The sequence below is a fragment of the Micropterus dolomieu genome, linkage group LG13, assembly GCF_021292245.1.
Source record: "Micropterus dolomieu isolate WLL.071019.BEF.003 ecotype Adirondacks linkage group LG13, ASM2129224v1, whole genome shotgun sequence".
Lineage (NCBI taxonomy): Eukaryota > Metazoa > Chordata > Actinopteri > Centrarchiformes > Centrarchidae > Micropterus > Micropterus dolomieu.
The window spans coordinates 30,421,104-30,441,103 of record NC_060162.1 but is presented as its reverse complement, the minus strand read 5'-3'; the positions used below and the strand labels follow the sequence as shown (position 1 = coordinate 30,441,103).

The following is a 20,000-nucleotide window of genomic DNA, read 5'->3' as shown; positions in this document are numbered from 1 at the left end:
AATAAGTAAGGATTTGTATTGCAAAGTCAGCTTACTTATTGCTAGTGGACTGAAGCAGGCCTTTCTCTGTCCTGCTAAAGGAGGGACTGACTGATGGCCGAAGTGGGATCAGAGCCACAAGGGACAAGAGTAGTACTGTTCAAACAGAGCTCTTTCCTGTTTTCACACCAAAGAAGAATGGGAGAATGCAGATGGAGAAAAGAGAGAGAGAGAGAAATGCCTGAGAAATAAGTGCTGTTTCTGTGTCACTTCACCACAGAAACAGACATCCCGAAAGTTTTCTTCTGCAATCGATGTCTTTCTTTCATGAAGCTAACGTGAAAAATGAAAATAAGTCAAGACAGGCATGAGACAGGGACGGGAATGCAAAAGAGGTGGTGACTGAGCAACAACCTGTAAAGACAAAAACATTTAAGTGGAAACAATGGGGCAGATGGGTGGAGATGGTGGGCGGAAACAGAGTCAAACACAACAGGCACAAAACAGATAAAAGGCAGATAAACCAGAACAGGTCGGCTAAAGCTGCTACAAAAACCCTGCAGAGCTCCCAGCTCCAAACCCCAAAGAAAACATGCAGTCAGCAAACAGGACAGAATGAGAGAGTGGAAAATACCGTAGAGGGGAAAACAGAGGCAGGCTCTTACAAAATAGACATTCGATCACAGTAAAAAAGCTGATTGAAGAACCTTTAACTACACTTTGTTTTCCATTCAGAACAGAAGCATGAGCTCATCTGGGCTGGCAGTTTCCAGAGAGTTTGTCTTACCTGAGAATTTGTCCCCCTCCATAACCAGATCACTCCCTCCACAGCCACATGTAGTGTCTGCTCTTTGACTCCACTCTCTCCCTCTCTCTCTCTCTCTCTCTCTCTCTGTCTTTTTTTGGACTTCCCTTTCTCTCGTCCTTCTTTCCCTCCCTCCCTCCCTCCCTCCCTCCCTCCCTCTGTTCCTCGTCCTCCTCTTCTTACTCTCTCTTTCCTTTTGGGCTCTCTGTTCTCCCTCCCTCTTACCCCAGTTTGATTCCTTCAGTGTGTCTTGCTAATGAATTCAGAATTACGACATCCCCATGTGCTGATCATATGTTGCATTCACCCTTCTCTTTTTCTCTCTCCTTACTCTGATGAGACCAAAAGACTGAAGCAGCATTGTATCTCGAAAATAGAAACCATTAGCTCCGCCATGTGACATGGACAGCCTCCTTACAGACTAAAATAACCCGCTGGACTTGCAAACTCTTCCGTCAGCGAACTTATAATGTTCCCTTGTGTGTGTGTGTGTGTGTGTGTATGTGCGCTGTGGCCTTGATTCAACAGCAATCTTGTCAAACAGGAGTGAAAGACATTCCCCAAACTACATCTAGACTTCCTCGTGATGAATCAGATACAGCTCTGCCTTTGTAAACGTGTGGAAGGATGAAGCAGAAGCAAACTTGGGGAACTCTACAAAAACACACTTCCCAAAACTGTTTTGAAGGGTTATTACAGGAGAGGCAGCGTGCGTATGCTTGTGCTACTAGTGAGGAAAAATGACAGCAACAGCGAATAATCGAAGAGAGGGAAAAAGAGAGAGGACTAGTGAGTGTGTGTGTATGTGTTACATGACCCGTCTCTGTGTTCAGGAAACTCAGGTGACCTCTGACCTTTGGCACGTCGCTCAGTGCGCTGGAGGTCAGCGGTCACATGGCAAGCGTCTGAGCTCTGATAGAGACATCAAACACACTCAGACAAGTCAATCTGATGTCTTGTTCAACACATATCGCTCCAGCGAATTGTGAATTGCAGGTTGACCTGTGTGCATTTTTTGTGTATTCATATTAGCATTTAGCGTGTGTGTGTGTGTGTGTGTGTGTGTGTGTTTGTATTTTTTCTTTAATTAAAGCCAGCTGCCTAATTTCAATATATTGGGTGATAAAGGGAGGTATATTTGCAGATTGGCGGCCCCAAATGGCCAAAATATGTAACATTGATGGCTTGCAAGTTGCCACAAGTAAAGAGCACACAGTTTACAAACCAAGCAGGAGGTGTGGGGAAGGATTAACACACACCTCAAAATTAATTACAGACTAATTAGATGGATAGTCTTGATATCTAAACAATAACAATAAAAAAATAAAGTGTTTCCAACTGAGGCAGTCTGTCATGTTTTACACCAAATAATACAGAGATGAGGGAAGCAGTTCTGAATGGAGCACTCACTCCCTCCCGTTTATGAAATACTTTCTCAAATTCAGTTTGTTCGTTGCCAGGTTCTTCTTTTGGATCTAAGACAATAAGGTGAACACATTTTGACATAAAACCTTGCTATACGTGGATTAAAGAATATAAATATTATATATGTAAGTATAGCTTGCAGAGTTATTAAATGTAACAATATTAATCATTTTTATTTCATTACTGATCAATAAAAATAACCGTAAAACAAGACGATTTTTTTTTATCACCTTGGACACAGCACTAATTCTGTTCAGCAGGATCTGCTGACTGCCAGATGGGAATTAACCACACACAGATCAACAATAGGAAGAGTGTTGGATAGACCTGTGTATGTGTGTGTGTGTGTGTACATGAGGTTACAGTAAAGTATCCTCCCAAACACCCCCCTGCCAGCTCGTAAATCTGCCCTGTTAGCAGATGTTTTGTATGGGGCATCTCCCTCTAAATGCCAATGTGCACATACACACACACACACACACACACACACACTGTGGCGATTGCATCGAAGTCAGGAAGATCATACACACTAGTACCTCAAACCCCTCACTAGTGCCTAACATGACCTCTGTGATCAGACATTACACCTACAACTTCCGTAGACTTACAATAGTTACAGAGGCGTCAGGCACATGTGGTGTGGGTGATATCTGTTTCATTTAGGTGTCACACTGACATTTCACTTTATGGTGTAAGCACACATACCCCACACCAACACTACACCTGATAAAGCAAAAGTAACCTCAGGTGTAGGAGCAGGTGTGGTGTTGAGTGAAGCTGCAATGGTCAGGTGCACTGCACTATCGAGCGACCTCTGACACTTACATTTACAGTTACATGTAGAGGCACATGTGGAGCTGTTGCGTCTAGTGTGGCATATCAGTGCAGGGTTGAGTGAAGCTGAAGCTGGCAGGTGTGAAGCTCTATGCTGCGACACCTGATGTGACACCTAACACTTCCAATTTATCCATTGATGCAGTCTTATAGGAAGGCCAATTTATCCATATCCATATTTATCCAGAGAAACAGAGAGGAAAAGAGCTATTTAGTAATGCTACAATGATGCATTTTCTATTAAGTAGCTAATGTGATGTCGTTCTGTTTTCACCCAGTAGAGTGGGATCACTATTTCATGCTCCAGACTTAAGTCCAGGACATGAAACAGTACCCTCAGTGTTACTACATCTGACATCGAACGAAGGTCGATGACACAGACTTATGTCATACTTAACAGGAATAGTGAGTGATTAAAAGTAAGTGGTGGATGACTTTGACAATGACAAAATTTGGATGGACCTGTGCCTCTCTAATCCAATCACATGCACATACGTATTTGAGCCTGTCTAACCCCTTTCTCTCCTGTTTTAAAGTTCTCACATCCCTCCCCCATAAACCCTGTTTTCTCACCTCTTTCAGTGGGCAGCACAGTGGCCCAGTGGACAGTACTGTGGCCTTACAGCACAAAGGTCCTGGGTTCAGACCTCGCTCAGCCCAGGCCTTTCTGTGTAAAGTGTGCAGTTTACTCCCACCATCAAAGACATGCACGCTAAAATCCATAATTCTGCCAAAGCAATCATTTCTGTCTTTTCTCTACAACAGGGGGTTCATAAGCAAGCAACTTATCTAGACAGGCCCCCACCCTGACTCTCAACCCCCAAGTTCCTAACTGGTCAGGCCACCAAACCCTTAACAACCTCCTTCATCCTTCCATTCTCGACCCCTCCATCATAAGTACTCCTCATTATCCAAATAAACTACCTTTTAATACCTCACATTGGCGTGGTCTTTGTTAGTGAAATGGGTGTTTGCACAAGGTATGCATGTACTAAATGTACGAAAAGATAGATGAATGGACAGATGAATTTATAGATGACAATAACAGAGGGGCAATCTACTTACTGGGACTGATGACGCCAGATCCCTCTCTTTCTGTTCTCCTTGAGCGGGCACTGGCTGATCTAGCTGTAAATAGGGACAAGGAAGGAAAGACATATGAGTAAAATCCATTCATCAACGAGACGGTTGGCATTAAGAGAAGAACTGACACATATTTTCTGATTAATACTTCACTGCCCACAGTTTCAATGTTCTGGGAGTACTTTTAGAATTATTAAGATATACAGAGGACCAGACCAGACTGTTCTATAAATTAGCTTTTTAGCTAACGCTCTGCATAGGAGTTACTCCACATTATCCTTCAGGCTAAATATTCTAAAGTTGTCACCCCATGTTTGAAAGATCACTATCATTGTTTGAAGGAAAGCCTAACATTTCCTAAATTTCATTTGTAGTTTGTTAGTATTTTTATACGTGGAAATTGATGTGGAAATAACTCAGAGCAAACTCGCATGTGGAATGTATGAAGTAGCATAGTTATGGCACAGTGTGACAGCTCTTCAGATATAATGGCTTCAATGCTAATGGAGAACCCTTAAATTTGCTTTGGCGGGTGATTATTATCATATAAAAAGTGCCCAAGCAATACACATGATAAATGTCAGGCTTTAGAGACAAAGCATTAATAAACAAAAGCCAGTAAATGGCAATCACACTTAGGGCTGGTAAAAGCAAAGAACATCCTCAGCTCTGCGGGGGAAAATGTCATAAATTAAGCACAGGTTATCTTCTAGTATTGATTTTGTCTTTTCGAAGGAGTGTTAATTGCAGGAAACAACCAAGGATAAAAAGCAAATAGATATGTCTCTATGCTGACCTCAGTTACCTGATACTGTTCTGGTCAGTGTCCAGTAGGCTTAGAATTTGGAAAGCCAAATGGTCTGCATCCTCATTCATGCTCATCTAACCATCAGGTCCTCCATGACACTGGGTGGTTTAGGAATCAGAGGAACACCACTTCCTTTTGGCTGACAGTCTGGTCCCTGACACTAGTGGAATGCTCCTGATAATCTCACACTGATCTGCTCTGGCATGTGTGTCTGTGCATGAATATGTGTGTTAAGTTCTGCTGAATCACCAGCCGTTGCATGAGGGGGGGTGGGGGATGAGCCAAGCGGGAGCACAATTGTCTGTTCAGATGGGTGATTCAGCTCCATTAGAACAACAGTGACGTCCGTTTTCTGTAAAGTAAATGACTAAATATTAAAACTTGTGACTGAAGTTTTAATATGTCATGGCAATATTCATACCAAGAGCAAAAGGATCACAATAGAAATAAGCTTAAAACACATGCTTAAGAGGCCAGCCTCAGATGCTTATGTATTTTGAGCCACGGTGGCCAGAGGTGGTGAACCTGTTGGTCAGATGTGAGTCAGTGAGTCAGGTTTGTTACAGACGTTTTGCCACGTAATCTTGCACAGACATTCATAGTCCACAGACAATGAATCCCTTGACTTTTCCTCTAACGCCACCAGTGGGTTAAAATTTATGGTTTTGTGTGAAACTACTGGATGGTTTGACTGAAATTTGTTTTTGTTGGATGAACTGTGATCACAAATATAATAAGTGTAATGACCAAATACCTGCAAAACTAATGACATTCCCCTCAGCCTCGGCTGTACTTTGTGTTTAGTAACTAGCAAATAATTGCAAGCTAACAGGCTAAACTAAGGCAGTGAATATGGTAAACATTATGCATCAACGTGTTAGCATTATCATTGGGAGCATGTTATCATGCTGATGTTGGCATTTGGCTCAGAGCACCATTGTGCGAAAGTACAGCTTCACAGAGATGCAAGCATCCAGAGGCTTCTTTGATCAGTGAGTACATTAAAAACATTAGTCAACCTAACAAAAGCTTCAGTTGTGAAAAGAAATCTTTATCTGCCAACAGTTAATTGTACAAACGTTTCATGTGAACAAAAATAAAAGTAGACCCACTATTGTAACCTTCTACTTAACTACTTGACACAAAATATTGATCAATAGCAGTGCTTGATGCTGAGAATAGCTTAATAAAACAGTTAAGTGATTAGCTCGACTGTTCCCGGAACAGGTGATGGCACAATAACTTTATAAGATGCTGCATCTCTCTTCAACCACACAATTGTTCTTTTCTGTTCTCCACTACCACCACCCCCCACTCCACCCTGTCCTCTGTTCCTCTTCCTGCATCACCCCAGTCAGTGCTGTTCGGATTAGGTAAAATCATCTGGTGTCTGGTGAGTCAGTTGTCCCATCCTGTTTTTAAGTTGTTAGAAATACTTCCTACCGCAAATCAGTGTGCAACATGACATTCATTTTCTGCCAATAAAGCCAGCAAACATAGTGGTTTTCTTCCTGTGTTGTCACTTGTTTCAACGCAAAGACAGCTGGCCCGAGGGAAAGGGAATGAATGCGCCACAGTGTGACTGGAAGATGTGAGTAAAGCCTCTGTAATGTGTGTGTGTGTGTGTGTGTGTGTGTGTGTGTGTGTGTTTGTGTTTGTGTTTGTGTTTGTGTTTGTGTTTGTGTGAGAGAGAGAGAGCCACTCAGCAGAGTGAGGAAATTTGAAGTTGTTCACTTTTTGAGAGAGGAAAGTAAATAAAAGAAACGATTATGCAATGTGGAGCATTTGCTTCCCTCTGTTTGCTTTTCTGTAGAAACTCCTTTATTAATTCGGCATGCCTCTTTCTGTCTGCTTCAGAGACAAACAGACACCGTGAGCAGTGGTGACTGTTTTCACTTGGGTGGCACAAGTGGAGGCACTGACTCATGCAGCGGTGGCATGAAGAATGTGCACGCGCACGCACACGCACACACACACACACACACACACACACACACACACACACACACGTCAGAATAGCATTAATTTACTATCCACTACTCATATCTACTTTAATTACTAACATAACAGTTATAGACTTATAGAAATTTCTTTAAAATTTGTATTTGAAAGATAAAAAGACCGACCAATCACAAACCCAACAGAGAGACACCATATAAATGTATGTGGTATAAGATTTTAAATAAATAAGCCTGTATGGACAAAATATCTCACCAACAAACTAGTTATTCTCAAGCATAACCCAAACCTAAAGATGCAAGAACTCACAGTAGTGTCTCATGGTAATGGTCTAAAATCGGTTGTCCTGAACGGTTGTCCTAAATGTACATAAACGATGAAAATGTTCTCATTAATCAACATCATCATTCCAGGTTGGACAGCAGAATCACGGAAAGGATATTAGTCTCTCGAGTAAGGCAGCTGTGTTAAGCGCAACTGTTTTCACCAATTACATATTACATTATAGATATTGCTGTTATACATAAAACTTGATAGAATAATCTTCAAAACAAATTTAATTAAAACATACAACAATGTTCTTCTTAAGCAAAATCATTTTTGCATAAGCTCATTTCTACTTCCCTGGCACACAACAGCCTCTGCACAGTTTGCAGGGAGGAAGACAGTAAAATAGGGAAGTAAATAAAAGAGAATTCATTCATGATAAGCAAAAATGTACAGTTCACGCCATCTCATGTGCAAACTGACTCTACAGGGCGATATGTCATTGTGGTAGGGAAATTATACTCGCCCACAGTTATTTTAGCCTGTGTTTATGCCCCAAACTGGGATGACTCTACATTCTTCACCAATTTTTTTTCTCACTTACCAGACTTGTCATCACATCATCTTATACTTGGCAGTGACATTAACTGTGTACTCTCTCCTCTTTTAGATAGGAGCATTTCTAAGAGGGCATCCCTGACAAAGTCAGCTTACTCTATTCAGCTCTTCCTGAAGACCTATGGTGTAGCGGATGTGTGGCGGTTTCGTAACCCCACCTCTAGGGCTTACTCATACTTTTCCCCGGTGCATAAGACGTATTCACGTATTGATTACTTTTTCCTGGATAAAAGAATTCTGCATCTCACGAAAGAATGTGATTACGGGGCTATGGTCATCTCGGATCATGGTCCGTTAATCATGAAAATGTACATTCCTAATACACAATCTACACATCGTTCATGGCGGTTTAACCATCTGCTGCTGTCAGAAGTTGACTTCACTAAGTTCATATCGTCTGAAATTAAAATGTTTCTCGACATCAATCAAACCCCAGGGATGTCGCCATCTACTGTTTGGGAGTCGCTAAAGGCATATTTAAGGGTCAAAGTCAAAGTCAAATTATTTCATACTGTGCAAATAAAAAAAGGGCTAGCACTGAGCGTATTAAAAAATTAGCAGATGAGATATTAGAGTTAGACAGGCTGCATAGCCACTCCCCATCAGCAGATGTAGTTAAGAAGCGCTTGTCATTACAGACAGAGATCTCCTGTCCACCCGACATGCTGAATACCTTATTTCCAAATCAAGACATGGTCATTATGAAAATGGGGAAAAGTCTGGCCGTGCACTTGCTCACCAGCTGCGCCAAAGAACTGCTAATCAAACCATCCCTGAAATTAACGATGAATGTGGTTTAAAATGCACTGACAATGAGAAAATCAATTCTTGTTTCAAGAAATTCTACCAGTAATTATATACTTCAGATGGGCCCACCAACCCTGCTGTCCTAGATGACTTTTTTAAATCCCTGACAATGCCTTCTGTAGGTGTAGAATTCTTGGCTGAACTGGAAAGGGTTTTCTCAGTTAAGGAGATAGTGTCAGCAATCGGTGCCATGCAAAGTGGCAAATCCCCAGGGCCAGATGGCTTCTCAACCGAATTTTTCAAAAAGTTCTCTGACCAGTTATCTCCTTTGTTATTGTTAGTATTTGAAGAATCTTTAGTCACCAATTCTTTGCCCCCAACCATGCATCAAGCAGTCGTTTCTTTATTACTTAAAAAAGATAAAAATCCCCTTAATTGCAGTTCATACCGCCCTATTTCATTGCTGAATACAGATGCAAAGATTCTTGCCAAGATTTTGCCGCGTCGTCTTGAGAACATTATCCCCTCTATTATTTCGTCTGACCAGACAGGATTTATAAAAAATCGTTATTCATTTTTCAATATCAGGCGTCTACTTAATATCCTTTATTGTTCGACTCCGCCCAATCCTGGAAATATCGAGGTGATGCTGTCACTCGACGCTGAAAAAGCGGTTGATAGGGTGGAGTGGGACTATCTTTTCAAGACATTAGAAGCGTTTAATTTCGGCCCTAAATTCATTTCCTGGATCAGACTCCTATACACGCTCCCAGTGGCTGCGGTACGCACCAACAATAACTTATCCTCCTACTTTGAGCTGAGGCGGGGTACGAGGCAGGGGTGTCCTCTTTCGCCACTTTTGTTTGCCGTTGCACTTGAACCATTAGCATTAGCCCTGAAGCAGTACCCCACCATTAAAGGGATACACCGGGCGGGTTCGGAGCATAAAGTGTCACTTTATGCGGATGACATGTTATTATTTATATCTGACCCCCTCTCAAGTCTTCCTGAATTATCTATTCTACTCACAAAGTTCGGAAGAATATCTGGTTATAAAGTTAACTTTCAGAAAAGTGAACTTATGCCCTTCTCTCCTGTAGACAGATCATATTTTGGGTCAATCCCTTTTAAATTTAGTCCTAAAAAAATTTAATATTTGGGTATATGGGTCACACGTAACCACAAGGATCTTTTTAAGGCCTGGAGCGCTGGGACCCTCTGCCTCTCTCCTTAGGAGGGAGGATCAATACAATTAAGATGAATATTCTCCCTAAATTCTTATATTTATTTCAATGTACCACAGTACTTTAAAGTAGCTGTAATTAAACCTCTTATGAAAAAGCCCAAACTTGATCCGGATGTTTTAGCCAACTATAGACCTATATCTAACCTTCCATTTCTCTCTAAGGTCCTGGAGAAAGCAGTTGCTAAACAGCTGTGTGACATTCTACAGAGCAATAGTTTATTTGAGGATTTTCAGTCAGGATTTAGAGCTCATCATAGCACAGAGACAGCACTTGTGAAAATTACTAACGACCTCCTAATTGCATCAGACAAAGGACTTGTCTCTGTACTGGTTTTATTAGATCTTAGTGCTGCATTTGATACCATTGACAATCAGATCATATTGCAGAGACTGGAACATTTCATTGGCATTAAAGGAACCGCTCTAAGCTGGTTTAAGTCCTATTTATCAGATCGATTTCAGTTTGTACATGTTAACGATGAGTCCTCCATGCATGCCAAAGTTAGTCATGGAGTTCCTCAAGGATCTGTCCTTGGACCAATCCTCTTCACTTTATATATGCTTCCTTTAGGCAATATTATCAGGAAATATTCCATAAGCTTTCATAGTTATGCAGAGGATACTCAGTTATATCTATCGATCAAACCAAATGAAACTCATCAGTTAGCTAAACTTCAAATGTGCCTTCAGGATGTTAAACCCTAGATGACCTGTAATTTTCCAATGTTAAACTCAGATAAAACTAAAAAAGTTATTGTTCTGGGGCCTAAGCACCTCCGTGACGCATTATCTAAAGATATAGTTTCCCTTGATGGCATCGCCCTGGCCTCCAGCACCACTGTGAGGAATCTTGGAGTTATCTTTGATCAGGACATTTTTCACCTACGTAATATTGCGAAAATCAGGAACATCCTGTCTAAAAATGATGCAGAAAAACTAGTCCATGCATTTGTTACTTCTAGGCTGGATTTCTGCAATTCCTTATTATCAGGCTGCTCGAAAAAGTCCATTAAGACTCTTCAGCTGATCCAGAATGCTGCAGCACGTGTTCTGACAGGAACCAGGAAAAGAGATCATATTTCTCCTGTTTTAGCTTCTTTGTGAATTTAGTGAATATCTCCTCACGGTCCGCTATCTCTCCACTGTTTGTATTCAGGGAATCAAACAAAGTGGCCCGCACAAAGCCACACAACCCTATTCCAGCCATTATGTGTGTGTCAGTAACATTAAATGACTTGCCCACAGACATTCAGCTCACTTTCTAGTTCACCAAGACATGTTATCCAACGAAGGTTAAAGTCAAGGGCAACTGGAATTGGTTGAAGATACTGGAAGACGTTTCGTCCCTCATCCAAGGGACTTCTTCAGTTCTGACTGACTGGTAGGGAAACCAAGACATGTTGTTGTTGTGATGTTAGCTGTAGCAGTAGGAGAGCTGTGAGTACTGTATCACTCTCTGTGCTGGCTCAGGGACCGTCTCGTCCATCTCTGCATGTTAGCTTCATCCTAACTTCACAGCAGCAACTGTAGCAGTTTGCTAACCCGCAAATTAGCTAACGTTAGTTACATTACTTGCTGTGTCATTCCCTCTACATTATGGTATTTGTCAAGGTATTGGATTTCTCTGGAATTGCTTACTCCACCTAGGGCTGGGCGATATGGATCAAAAAGTCATATCTCAGTACTTTTAGGCTGAATACTGATATAAAAAATATATTGATATTTTCTTTTAAGTGGGCTGGGGGGTGGGGGTCGGTGTTAGCGGGCATGTTTTTACTATTTGTAGTAGCTTGTTTCTTATTTCACCATTTTAATTATACTTCATTCTCCAACTTATTACAAACATCAAACTATATCGGTATAAACAGTATTGTCTGATTGTATATCTCTTTTGAAATTATATCGGTATACCTCATTAATACCGATGTACCGCCCAGCCCAAACTCCACCTATAATTTCATGGCAATTTTCAATAAATATTGATGGTCCCTCTGCTTTGCCTGGCCCAATTGCTGCTCTGTTTTCTGTCTATATGTGGAACACAGTACCCCTGGTGTACACTAGGGGTAAGTGAGTGCCCTTGAAAAAAAATTCTACATAGAGTTAATCAGCAGTTCTTACCAAGGTGTATGCATCCTCCGATCCCTAACAAGGAAGCAGACATGTGGTAAAGAGGAAGTGTGATGTAGATGATGTCATCAGATGTGGCTCCACACATTTGAAAGAAGGCCATACTCAAAATGGCTTTCAAATGACCAACGCGGGCTGCCTTGGAGACACCTGGAAGAGAATGGCACCAGTAACTGCAGAAATAGTACCTGTTGTATTTTTTCAGGAAATAGTTAAAGTTCCATCTAGTGGGCGTCCCTATGACCTTTTAACCTGAGCATTTTATTTTAATCACTCTTACCACATTTCATACCAGTCTTGAGATAATGTAGAGGAGACTGGTGATGGTTGTCACATTTTTGACATTTCTGTCTGTATCTCAGAGCTCTTTTAAGCCAGTGCATTCAAAATGTGATACAAACTAGTTAAACAACACAAATCACCCCAGAGTCTGGGTTAGTTCTAACATATCCTGGGTTCAAATGGAACATTAAGATATAAACATACCAGTATGTGAATATGTGTATATGAGCTTTTATTCAGCATTTAAATGCTTTTTTAAGATACATTAGTGTGTCTCTATGTGTGTATGTGTGTGTAGGGGTGATCTAAAAATCATATTTACATGTCAGTAAATGTGTTCAATGTTATGTCATAGTGACATAGCATTGAACATAATACAATTTAACAAAATGTGTAAATAATGGTGTGTTTGTCTTACACTGTCACAGTGGTGACAGATGTGTGTCACTCGTTGAAGGCAGGCCTCATGGGCCCACAAAGCCTACAGGTCTTACTAACATTTGATCATAATAATAAAACAATTAGACATCACACACACATGGTTCAACATTGTTACGAAACACATTCTGCAAGTTTTGCAACAACTGGACAAGCATTTTCTGATCTATAGCTTGATTTGTTTCATTCCACATCCAGTTATTGTGCATTTAAAGAGCCTCCTAGTGGTCGATTTGAATGAGACTTGCAGTGTATGTGTGAGGTGCTTATGTAGACATATCCTGGAAGATTTGTGTTGATTGGAAAAACAATTTGTATTTCGTAGCCTGATTTGCGTTTTATCCCCTGCAGTTTGTTTGCATTTATAGCGCCCCCCCGGTGTTCAATTTGATTGAAACTTTCAGGGCATGTGTCAGTTACTTATGAGGACATATCCTGAGAGATTTGTGATGATTGGAGAATGAATATGTGATTTATAGTGTAATTTATGTGATGCTAAGCACCTTTCTTGCGCTTGTAGCACCCCCCTTCAGGTATATCTGGGGCACCTATCTGAACATATCCTGTGAGTTTAGTGATGATTGACCTGACAGTTGCTGATTTGTGTTCATTTATGTCCAATGCCATGCCCCTTTGAAGTTCATTTGTCCATATCTTGAAAAGTAAGATATCGACATGCTTTATTCAACTTTTAATAGACTTGATCACTGAAAATTTGGTGGCAATTGGAGCTACCGTCTAGGAGATGTCAACAATGTGTTTTTCAAAAAATTCAAAATGGCGGAAAATTAATGGTCCTTGAGGCTTTTTGTAGAGCACATTGAGCTGCACCTGTGTGATAAATTTCAAGTCGAACGGACTTACGGCGTGAGGGGCGTGGCCTTTCAAAGTTTGCATTTTTAAGCCGCATTTACAGCACCACCATGTGGCCGATTGAATACATATTTCAATGGAAGCTCATGCACACCATTTCCTGTTATTCCCCCAAGTTTCATGTTTCTAGCTCATTCCAGCTCACGGGAATTTGAGCCGGCACGGCAGACAACAAATAATAATAACTAAAACTGACAAACATAGAAGGGTTCTACCGCTACGCCGTTTGAACCCTAACAAGACTACATCATCCATACTATCATACTATGGTGGAACTGAGGGTCAAAACATGGATTGGATTAGTGAAAGGATAGGATAACACTTCTTTTTTGTGATTGGACAGAACCCAAGTCAATTCGGAGTTTATTCAATGGATGCTGACCATTCTAACTCACTTATAAATATTATAGAATATCATATATATTTAAAGTGGATGTGATCACCCTACCAGGAGTAGTACATCTAAGTATAAAAGTTGCCAAAGTCATTTCCTGTTGCCAGTAGGTGGTGCTTTGTCTATGACTGAATATTGGCATGTAGATGGTTTCAGGGCGGGAGTCTTATCAAGAATGGTTTGGTACAGATGTGAGCATGTACAGTGAAGTAACAACTTCCTGTTTGCCACACATCAAGGACACCCTTCAACAGAAACTCACAGTTAGCAAACCATTTCATCATCAATGTCTTTAGACTGCTCAGCAAAAATAAAAATTTGAAGTTAATGAATGAATTCTCTAGGTTGAGTTCATTAAAGTGCAAAGCATATGAATGGTGAAAAATAAATTGCACTTTCAATTAAAAATGGCTGACTTCCTGCTGGTTTAGAGTATGGGCCCAAGAGGCTTTTTCGTGTGTTTTGGGATTAGGGCTGCAACTAACGACTGTTTTGATAGTCGCTTAATCTATCAATTATTGAAACGAATAATAGGCACAATGCGTCTTATTTAGCGATCAGCTTTTAAATTAAACTTGAGGTTGTTTTAGGCATGTGCTAATTAACAGTCGCGAAATATAATAAATACTGCTTTCAAAAATACATCTTTTGATGAACATTTCTGCTGCAGCAAAAGAAAGTTCCACTGAAATCAAGTTCTGATCTAAGCAGCTGATCTGCTGTTTAGTGACGGAGCAGTTTACACGCCAGTACTGCAGCACACCAGGACAAACTGACACTACATACAAAGAAAGGAATAACGTCATGCATTACGTTTGCCGAATTTACAAAAGGGGATCAATAATAACGATTTTGTAGGAGACAGCGTTTCACAACACTTATATATCAACAACTCACAAAAGTGAATTTTTAAGGGAGTTTGGGGCGGATTACCCGCTGCCTCCACATAGGTAGGAGAACTGTTTTCTCTTCTTTAGAAAGTATGAAATTGTCCAGTGTTGTCTAATCTTGTGCACTCGGCAGGAACACGTTCTCCAGCTGGGAACGTCACCATGAGCGATGCATCATTTGTGATTGTAAAGTCAGGGCACATCTGGAATGTGAATGTGGCCATTGTGTATCATTATGTGCTACTCTCAGCGCCATTACAAATCAATCAAAATCGACCAAGTGAAACTATATAGAAAACCTTACAGCTTATAACGTGAAGTAACACGCCTTTAACGTGAAGCTAGCTCGCTAACTAGCTTACCGAGACGAGTCTTCGTCATCCACAGAGCAACGTTATGTGCCTCCTCTTCAGATGCTCCGGTGCTTCCAGGAAACCTCAGCTTTGCTGCAGTTAACAACCTTTTTTACTGAGTGAAGAGTTAAATGTTCCCACACTTTGGAGGTTTTAGGTTGTGAAGGTGTTACTGAAGAACTGATGTTGTGTTGTTTTAGTAACTTTACTGTTCACATCACTTTACTCCATTAAGCTGACGGTATCGTGACGGCCCGATGACATCATCAACGAATGGATTATTAAATTTGTTGGCAACGAAGTTAATTATCGATTTTCGTCGACTACGTTGCTTAGTTGTTGTACTCCTACTTGGGATGATACATTTGCCTCATACATTTCGTAGGTAAAACGTGGCCTTCGTGGTCAAAAGTTGTGCTAACTGTGAACCTTCACTGAATGCCGTGTCTGTAGCGTGGGGTTGAATTTGATGTACCACCATGAAACAGTGTACATGTTTAGATCTGTACCAAACTTTACATGTTTGCTAAGAGTCCCCGCTTGAAAACATCTACATGCCAATAGATAGTCATTGTTATAGCGCCAAATACTGGCAGGGAATGACATGTTTTATACTGTGATGAACAACTAGCAAGTTGACCTCATCCACCTCAAATTCAGACAGAAGAGCTTCAAGGCCATAATGATGCAATGGTCTGGCTTTTAATAAAATGTTTTACTTAAGAAGCAGTGTGCCTGGATTTTGTTAGAGATTCCTCTCCCTTATAGTAGTGGTAGTAGTCCTGCTTTGTGTTTTATTATTGTCAGATCCAAGTAGCACCTTCTCCACTGTTTTTTATCATTCCAAGAATGTCTCTACTAAATAACTACACACTATAAAGCATTAGTTAAGTATTAGTAAATACGGAATTCATCAGTAGCATTCTTTGGGCTTTGCCACTGGTAGATTTATGTGTTATGCTGAGATTGTTTATATTCTTTCTCGGGAAAGTATAAAAAAAATTATCTTATTAACCATTAACAACTCATATAAATGGTTTGTCATTAAAATAATACTTCATTTACAGATACCGATCATGAACCGATCATTTGTAAAGTATGAAAATACAATTATTAAGCACACTAACTATGCTTATAAATTACTTATTAATGTGTATTAACGTAAGAATAGTTTATAAATGTTGAATTAAAAATGTACTAATACTTAACTGCTTCATAGTGTGTAGATAAAAAAGAATAAAACATTTATAACTGTATGCATGACTTACTAAGGGCGGCTGTGGCTCAGGAGGTAGAGCGGGTTGGCCGTCGAAGTGTCCTTGGGCAAGATACTGAACCCCGAATTGCCCCTGGCGGCTATTCCGCCAGTGTATGAGTGAGTGTGAATGTTAGTTTCCGTTTGAGCACTTAGGCTCAGTGTATGAATGTGTGTGACTGGTGAATGCAGATGTAGTGTAAAAGCGCTTTGAGTGGTCGAAAAGACTAGAAAGGCGCTATACAAGTACGGAGCATTTACATTTACATTTACTAATGTGTATTAATGTATGAACAATGCTTTATAAATGATGAATTCCATATTTACTAATACTTAACTAATGCTTTATAGTGTGTAGTTATTATAAAGTGCTACCAGTAGTTTATATGTGATTTTGTGCAGTGGAGGTGGCTCGCCAGTTGTAGGTTATGTAATAACATTAGAATACAATGCACATGCAGTACCTGTGGTGCCTGAAGTAAAAATGAAGAGAAAGTTTGACATGAAGTGAACTTTAGGAAGGTCACTTAAGGTTTCTCCAGACATGTGTTCCAATTTATCTAATAAACTGCTAAAATCCTTGGAGGGTGATGTGTAATCCACCACCCACATAGCCATGTTGTCCCTCTTCAGATCAGGCAGCACTTCTTCCACCATACACACGAAATCTGGACAAACAGACACAATGGGTTATCACACTACTGCTTAATCACACAGAGCCAAAGCCGGTAAACAAACATGTACTAAGAGCTATTCATTCCACTCTATGGTAAATTATATAAATAAATTAGTAAATTATACTATAGGGTGTTCCTGGTTGTCCTCCCCTACACACAGATGTGATTTTGTATGCATGTTACAATCAATGAAACACACCCCATGATCATTTACAGACCATGACATTGAAAGGATTCTGGTAAAAGAATCACTATAATCATATCTTTGTGATTCAGGGCAGCATACAATTCTAATAAGTGGGTGTGTTTTTTAATGGGAAAGAAGTCATGGAATGGTGCATACATGCTACTTGTCAACTCAGTACAGCTGATAGCATTTCACATGTTAGTAAACTTCCATCAGCAGGACCCAACTTAAAGTACTGATCGTAATGTTACAACAGCTGCAATCTCCAGATAACTCACTGAACGGGTTTCACTCATGTTACTAAAGACTCGGCGTTCAATATCCTGACAATAATTGATTAATGTGCAATATTCTGGTTTATTCTGTACTGTACATAATTCTACACACCAATATTTCATTTGTTATATTTCTATTCATATATATTTTTCTATTATATTTCTTTAATGTCTTGTTACAGGAGCAACTAACGAGACAAATTTCCCTTTGAGAATCAATGAAGTATTTCTGATTCTGAAATTAGGAAGTGAAAACTGGTACAGGTTTATACTGTAATATAAACTGGTCATGGTTAAGCAGAAGCAGATAATAGTAAAAAGTTTAGTCAAAAAATGTAGGGGTTCACATCAGTTCTCACGTTTAATCCTAATTTTATCAGCTATGGTCCAACAGGGTTGGATAGAATGTTGATTTGGTGTTGAGCTGTACAATTGTTTATGGGAACTCTTATGTCAAACTGGGGAAAACAATGTAAACATCAACCTCGCAGTTGTATTGACTCAGAGATATTGGGAATTTATTAGCTACAATATTCCCCACATGGTGAAAAGAACTACAGAAGTCCCAACAACTTGCTGGCAGTTACATCTAAATTGGGCAGCAACAAAATTATTTGTTTTATCTACACTGAACAAAATTATAAACGCAACACTTTTGTTTTTGCCCCCATTCATCATGAGCTGAACTCAAAGATCTAAGACTTTCTCTATGTACACAAAAAGCCCATTTCTCTCAAATATTGTTCACAATCCATCCACCACCTCACAGGTGTGGCGTATCAAGATGCTGAGCAGACAGCATGAGTTTTGCACAAGTGTGCCTTAGGCTGGCCACAGTAAACTCAGGATCTGGCCATTGGGAGTGGTTTTTTATTAAAGTGTGTGAGGATTTTAAATGCCCTAGAAAGGTTTTGTGGTCCAAGTCGATCAGACCGAGAGGGGGTTGCTGCCAATTCTGTGGTCTGGTTGCTGCCACACCGACCAATGGTCGCTGCCTTGCTGCCAGGCTGCCACACGGACCACCGGTCGCTACCACAGTCTCTGAGGGAAGGCCTCGCTCTGTTCCTTGTCACACAAATTGTGGCTATACACATTAACAAAGGTGATTTTCAAGGTTTTATACAGTCTATGGTTCCAAAGTAAGCCTAAAGTGACCTTAAATAATTTAAATGATCTCAACTGGCAGATGATACATTTATTATGTCCAATAGAGAGGAATGGATCAAAGCAATTAGATGTGTTGAGGAATTTTCTACTATCTCAGGCTTAAGAATAAATTTGAACAAATCTGTTTATTAGGCTACTAGAACTCAGTTACATACCTGGGTGTGATAAGAACTAAAATCTTTGCAATTACCTAAACTTCAGCCCTATGAGTAAACAAATAACGAAAAGGTTCCAACATGTGGTGGATGAGGGATCTTTCACTGAATGGTACAGTTCTACTATCTAATACTGAGGGAATATCCAGATCTATGTATCCTCATCAATGGAAATGCCTACTGAAATATACAAATAATTAGATAAGATCTTATTTAATTTCATTTGGAGGAACAAATGTCATTATTCAAGGAAAGATACTCCATGCAACATAAAGAAATTGAGGTCTGGAGGTTTTGAGAGCTTACATAATACTTCCAAAAGTTAAATGGCTAAGTAAGTTGATAGAAAAGACAAAATTTATAACACCTTCCCTAATTAAGTAGTATTACATTTCTACTAAAATGTCGACTATAAAATCGATAAATTACTTCCCTCAGAGATTGTGGTAGCTACCGGTGGTCCGTGTGGCAGCAACCAGACCACAGAATTTGCTACAACCCCTGCTGATCAGAACGCTATGAGGACTGACATACTTTAGCTCAGTTACTAAGGTCATTTTCCAAACGTAAAAAACGTGCAATACCTGCGCCAACAACAAGGGTCCCGGCCCCACAACTCTGAATGCAGTGAAGCAGAGATTTGGGTTTGATGTTGACGTTAAGAAAGGCGACTTCACATCCCAGTTTACACAGTCCCAGCCACACACAAATAAAGTCTGGTTCGTTAAACATCAACAGTGCAACAATGTCTCCTTGTTTCAAAGAGCCCTCCGTCCTGAGCGCGTTCGCAAACTGGTTACTTCTCCTGTCCACATCCTGGTATGTCAGAGTCTGGTTTTCGAAGATGATGAAGGGTTTCTTCGGGTTATTCCTCGCCTGGTACAGAAAACAGTCGAGGTATGTGACGATTCCTTGCTGCATACGAGCCTGCAATGCCTTTCCGTACCTCCGAAGTTTCAAGTAATACATCAAATCCACCCAGAAGAAGCGATAAGTCATTCTTTGGCAGAGAAGCAGAGCCAGTAGTCCTGCTAAAACGCTGGTAAACACCAGAGTTAACATCTTTACCTCCGCCAAGACTGCTACAAAACTTTTCACTGCAATCGCACACGCTTTATTGAAACCTGTAGACAACCCCCCCCCCCCCCCCCCC

The 20,000-nt window shown here is 40.3% G+C and overlaps 1 protein-coding gene and 1 long non-coding RNA gene across 3 annotated transcripts in view; one reads left to right on the top strand and one right to left on the bottom strand.

Annotated features, from left to right (window-relative positions):
* LOC123981429 (long-chain fatty acid transport protein 6) overlaps positions 1–19,963 on the bottom strand; it is a 65,160-nt gene extending 45,197 nt beyond the window's left edge. For both annotated transcript variants that reach the window (XM_046066238.1, XM_046066239.1), the window contains exons 1-3: positions 19,432–19,963; positions 16,851–17,054; positions 11,893–12,051 (exon numbers count right to left, since the gene is read on the bottom strand). In XM_046066238.1, coding sequence (XP_045922194.1) covers positions 11,893–12,051; positions 16,851–17,054; positions 19,432–19,909 — 841 coding nt within the window. In that variant the 5' untranslated portion in view covers positions 19,910–19,963. The remainder of the gene's footprint in view (positions 1–11,892; positions 12,052–16,850; positions 17,055–19,431) is intronic.
* The window catches only part of LOC123981432, a 52,095-nt gene that overhangs the window by 27,199 nt on the left and 4,896 nt on the right, over positions 1–20,000 (top strand). The window lies entirely within an intron of this gene.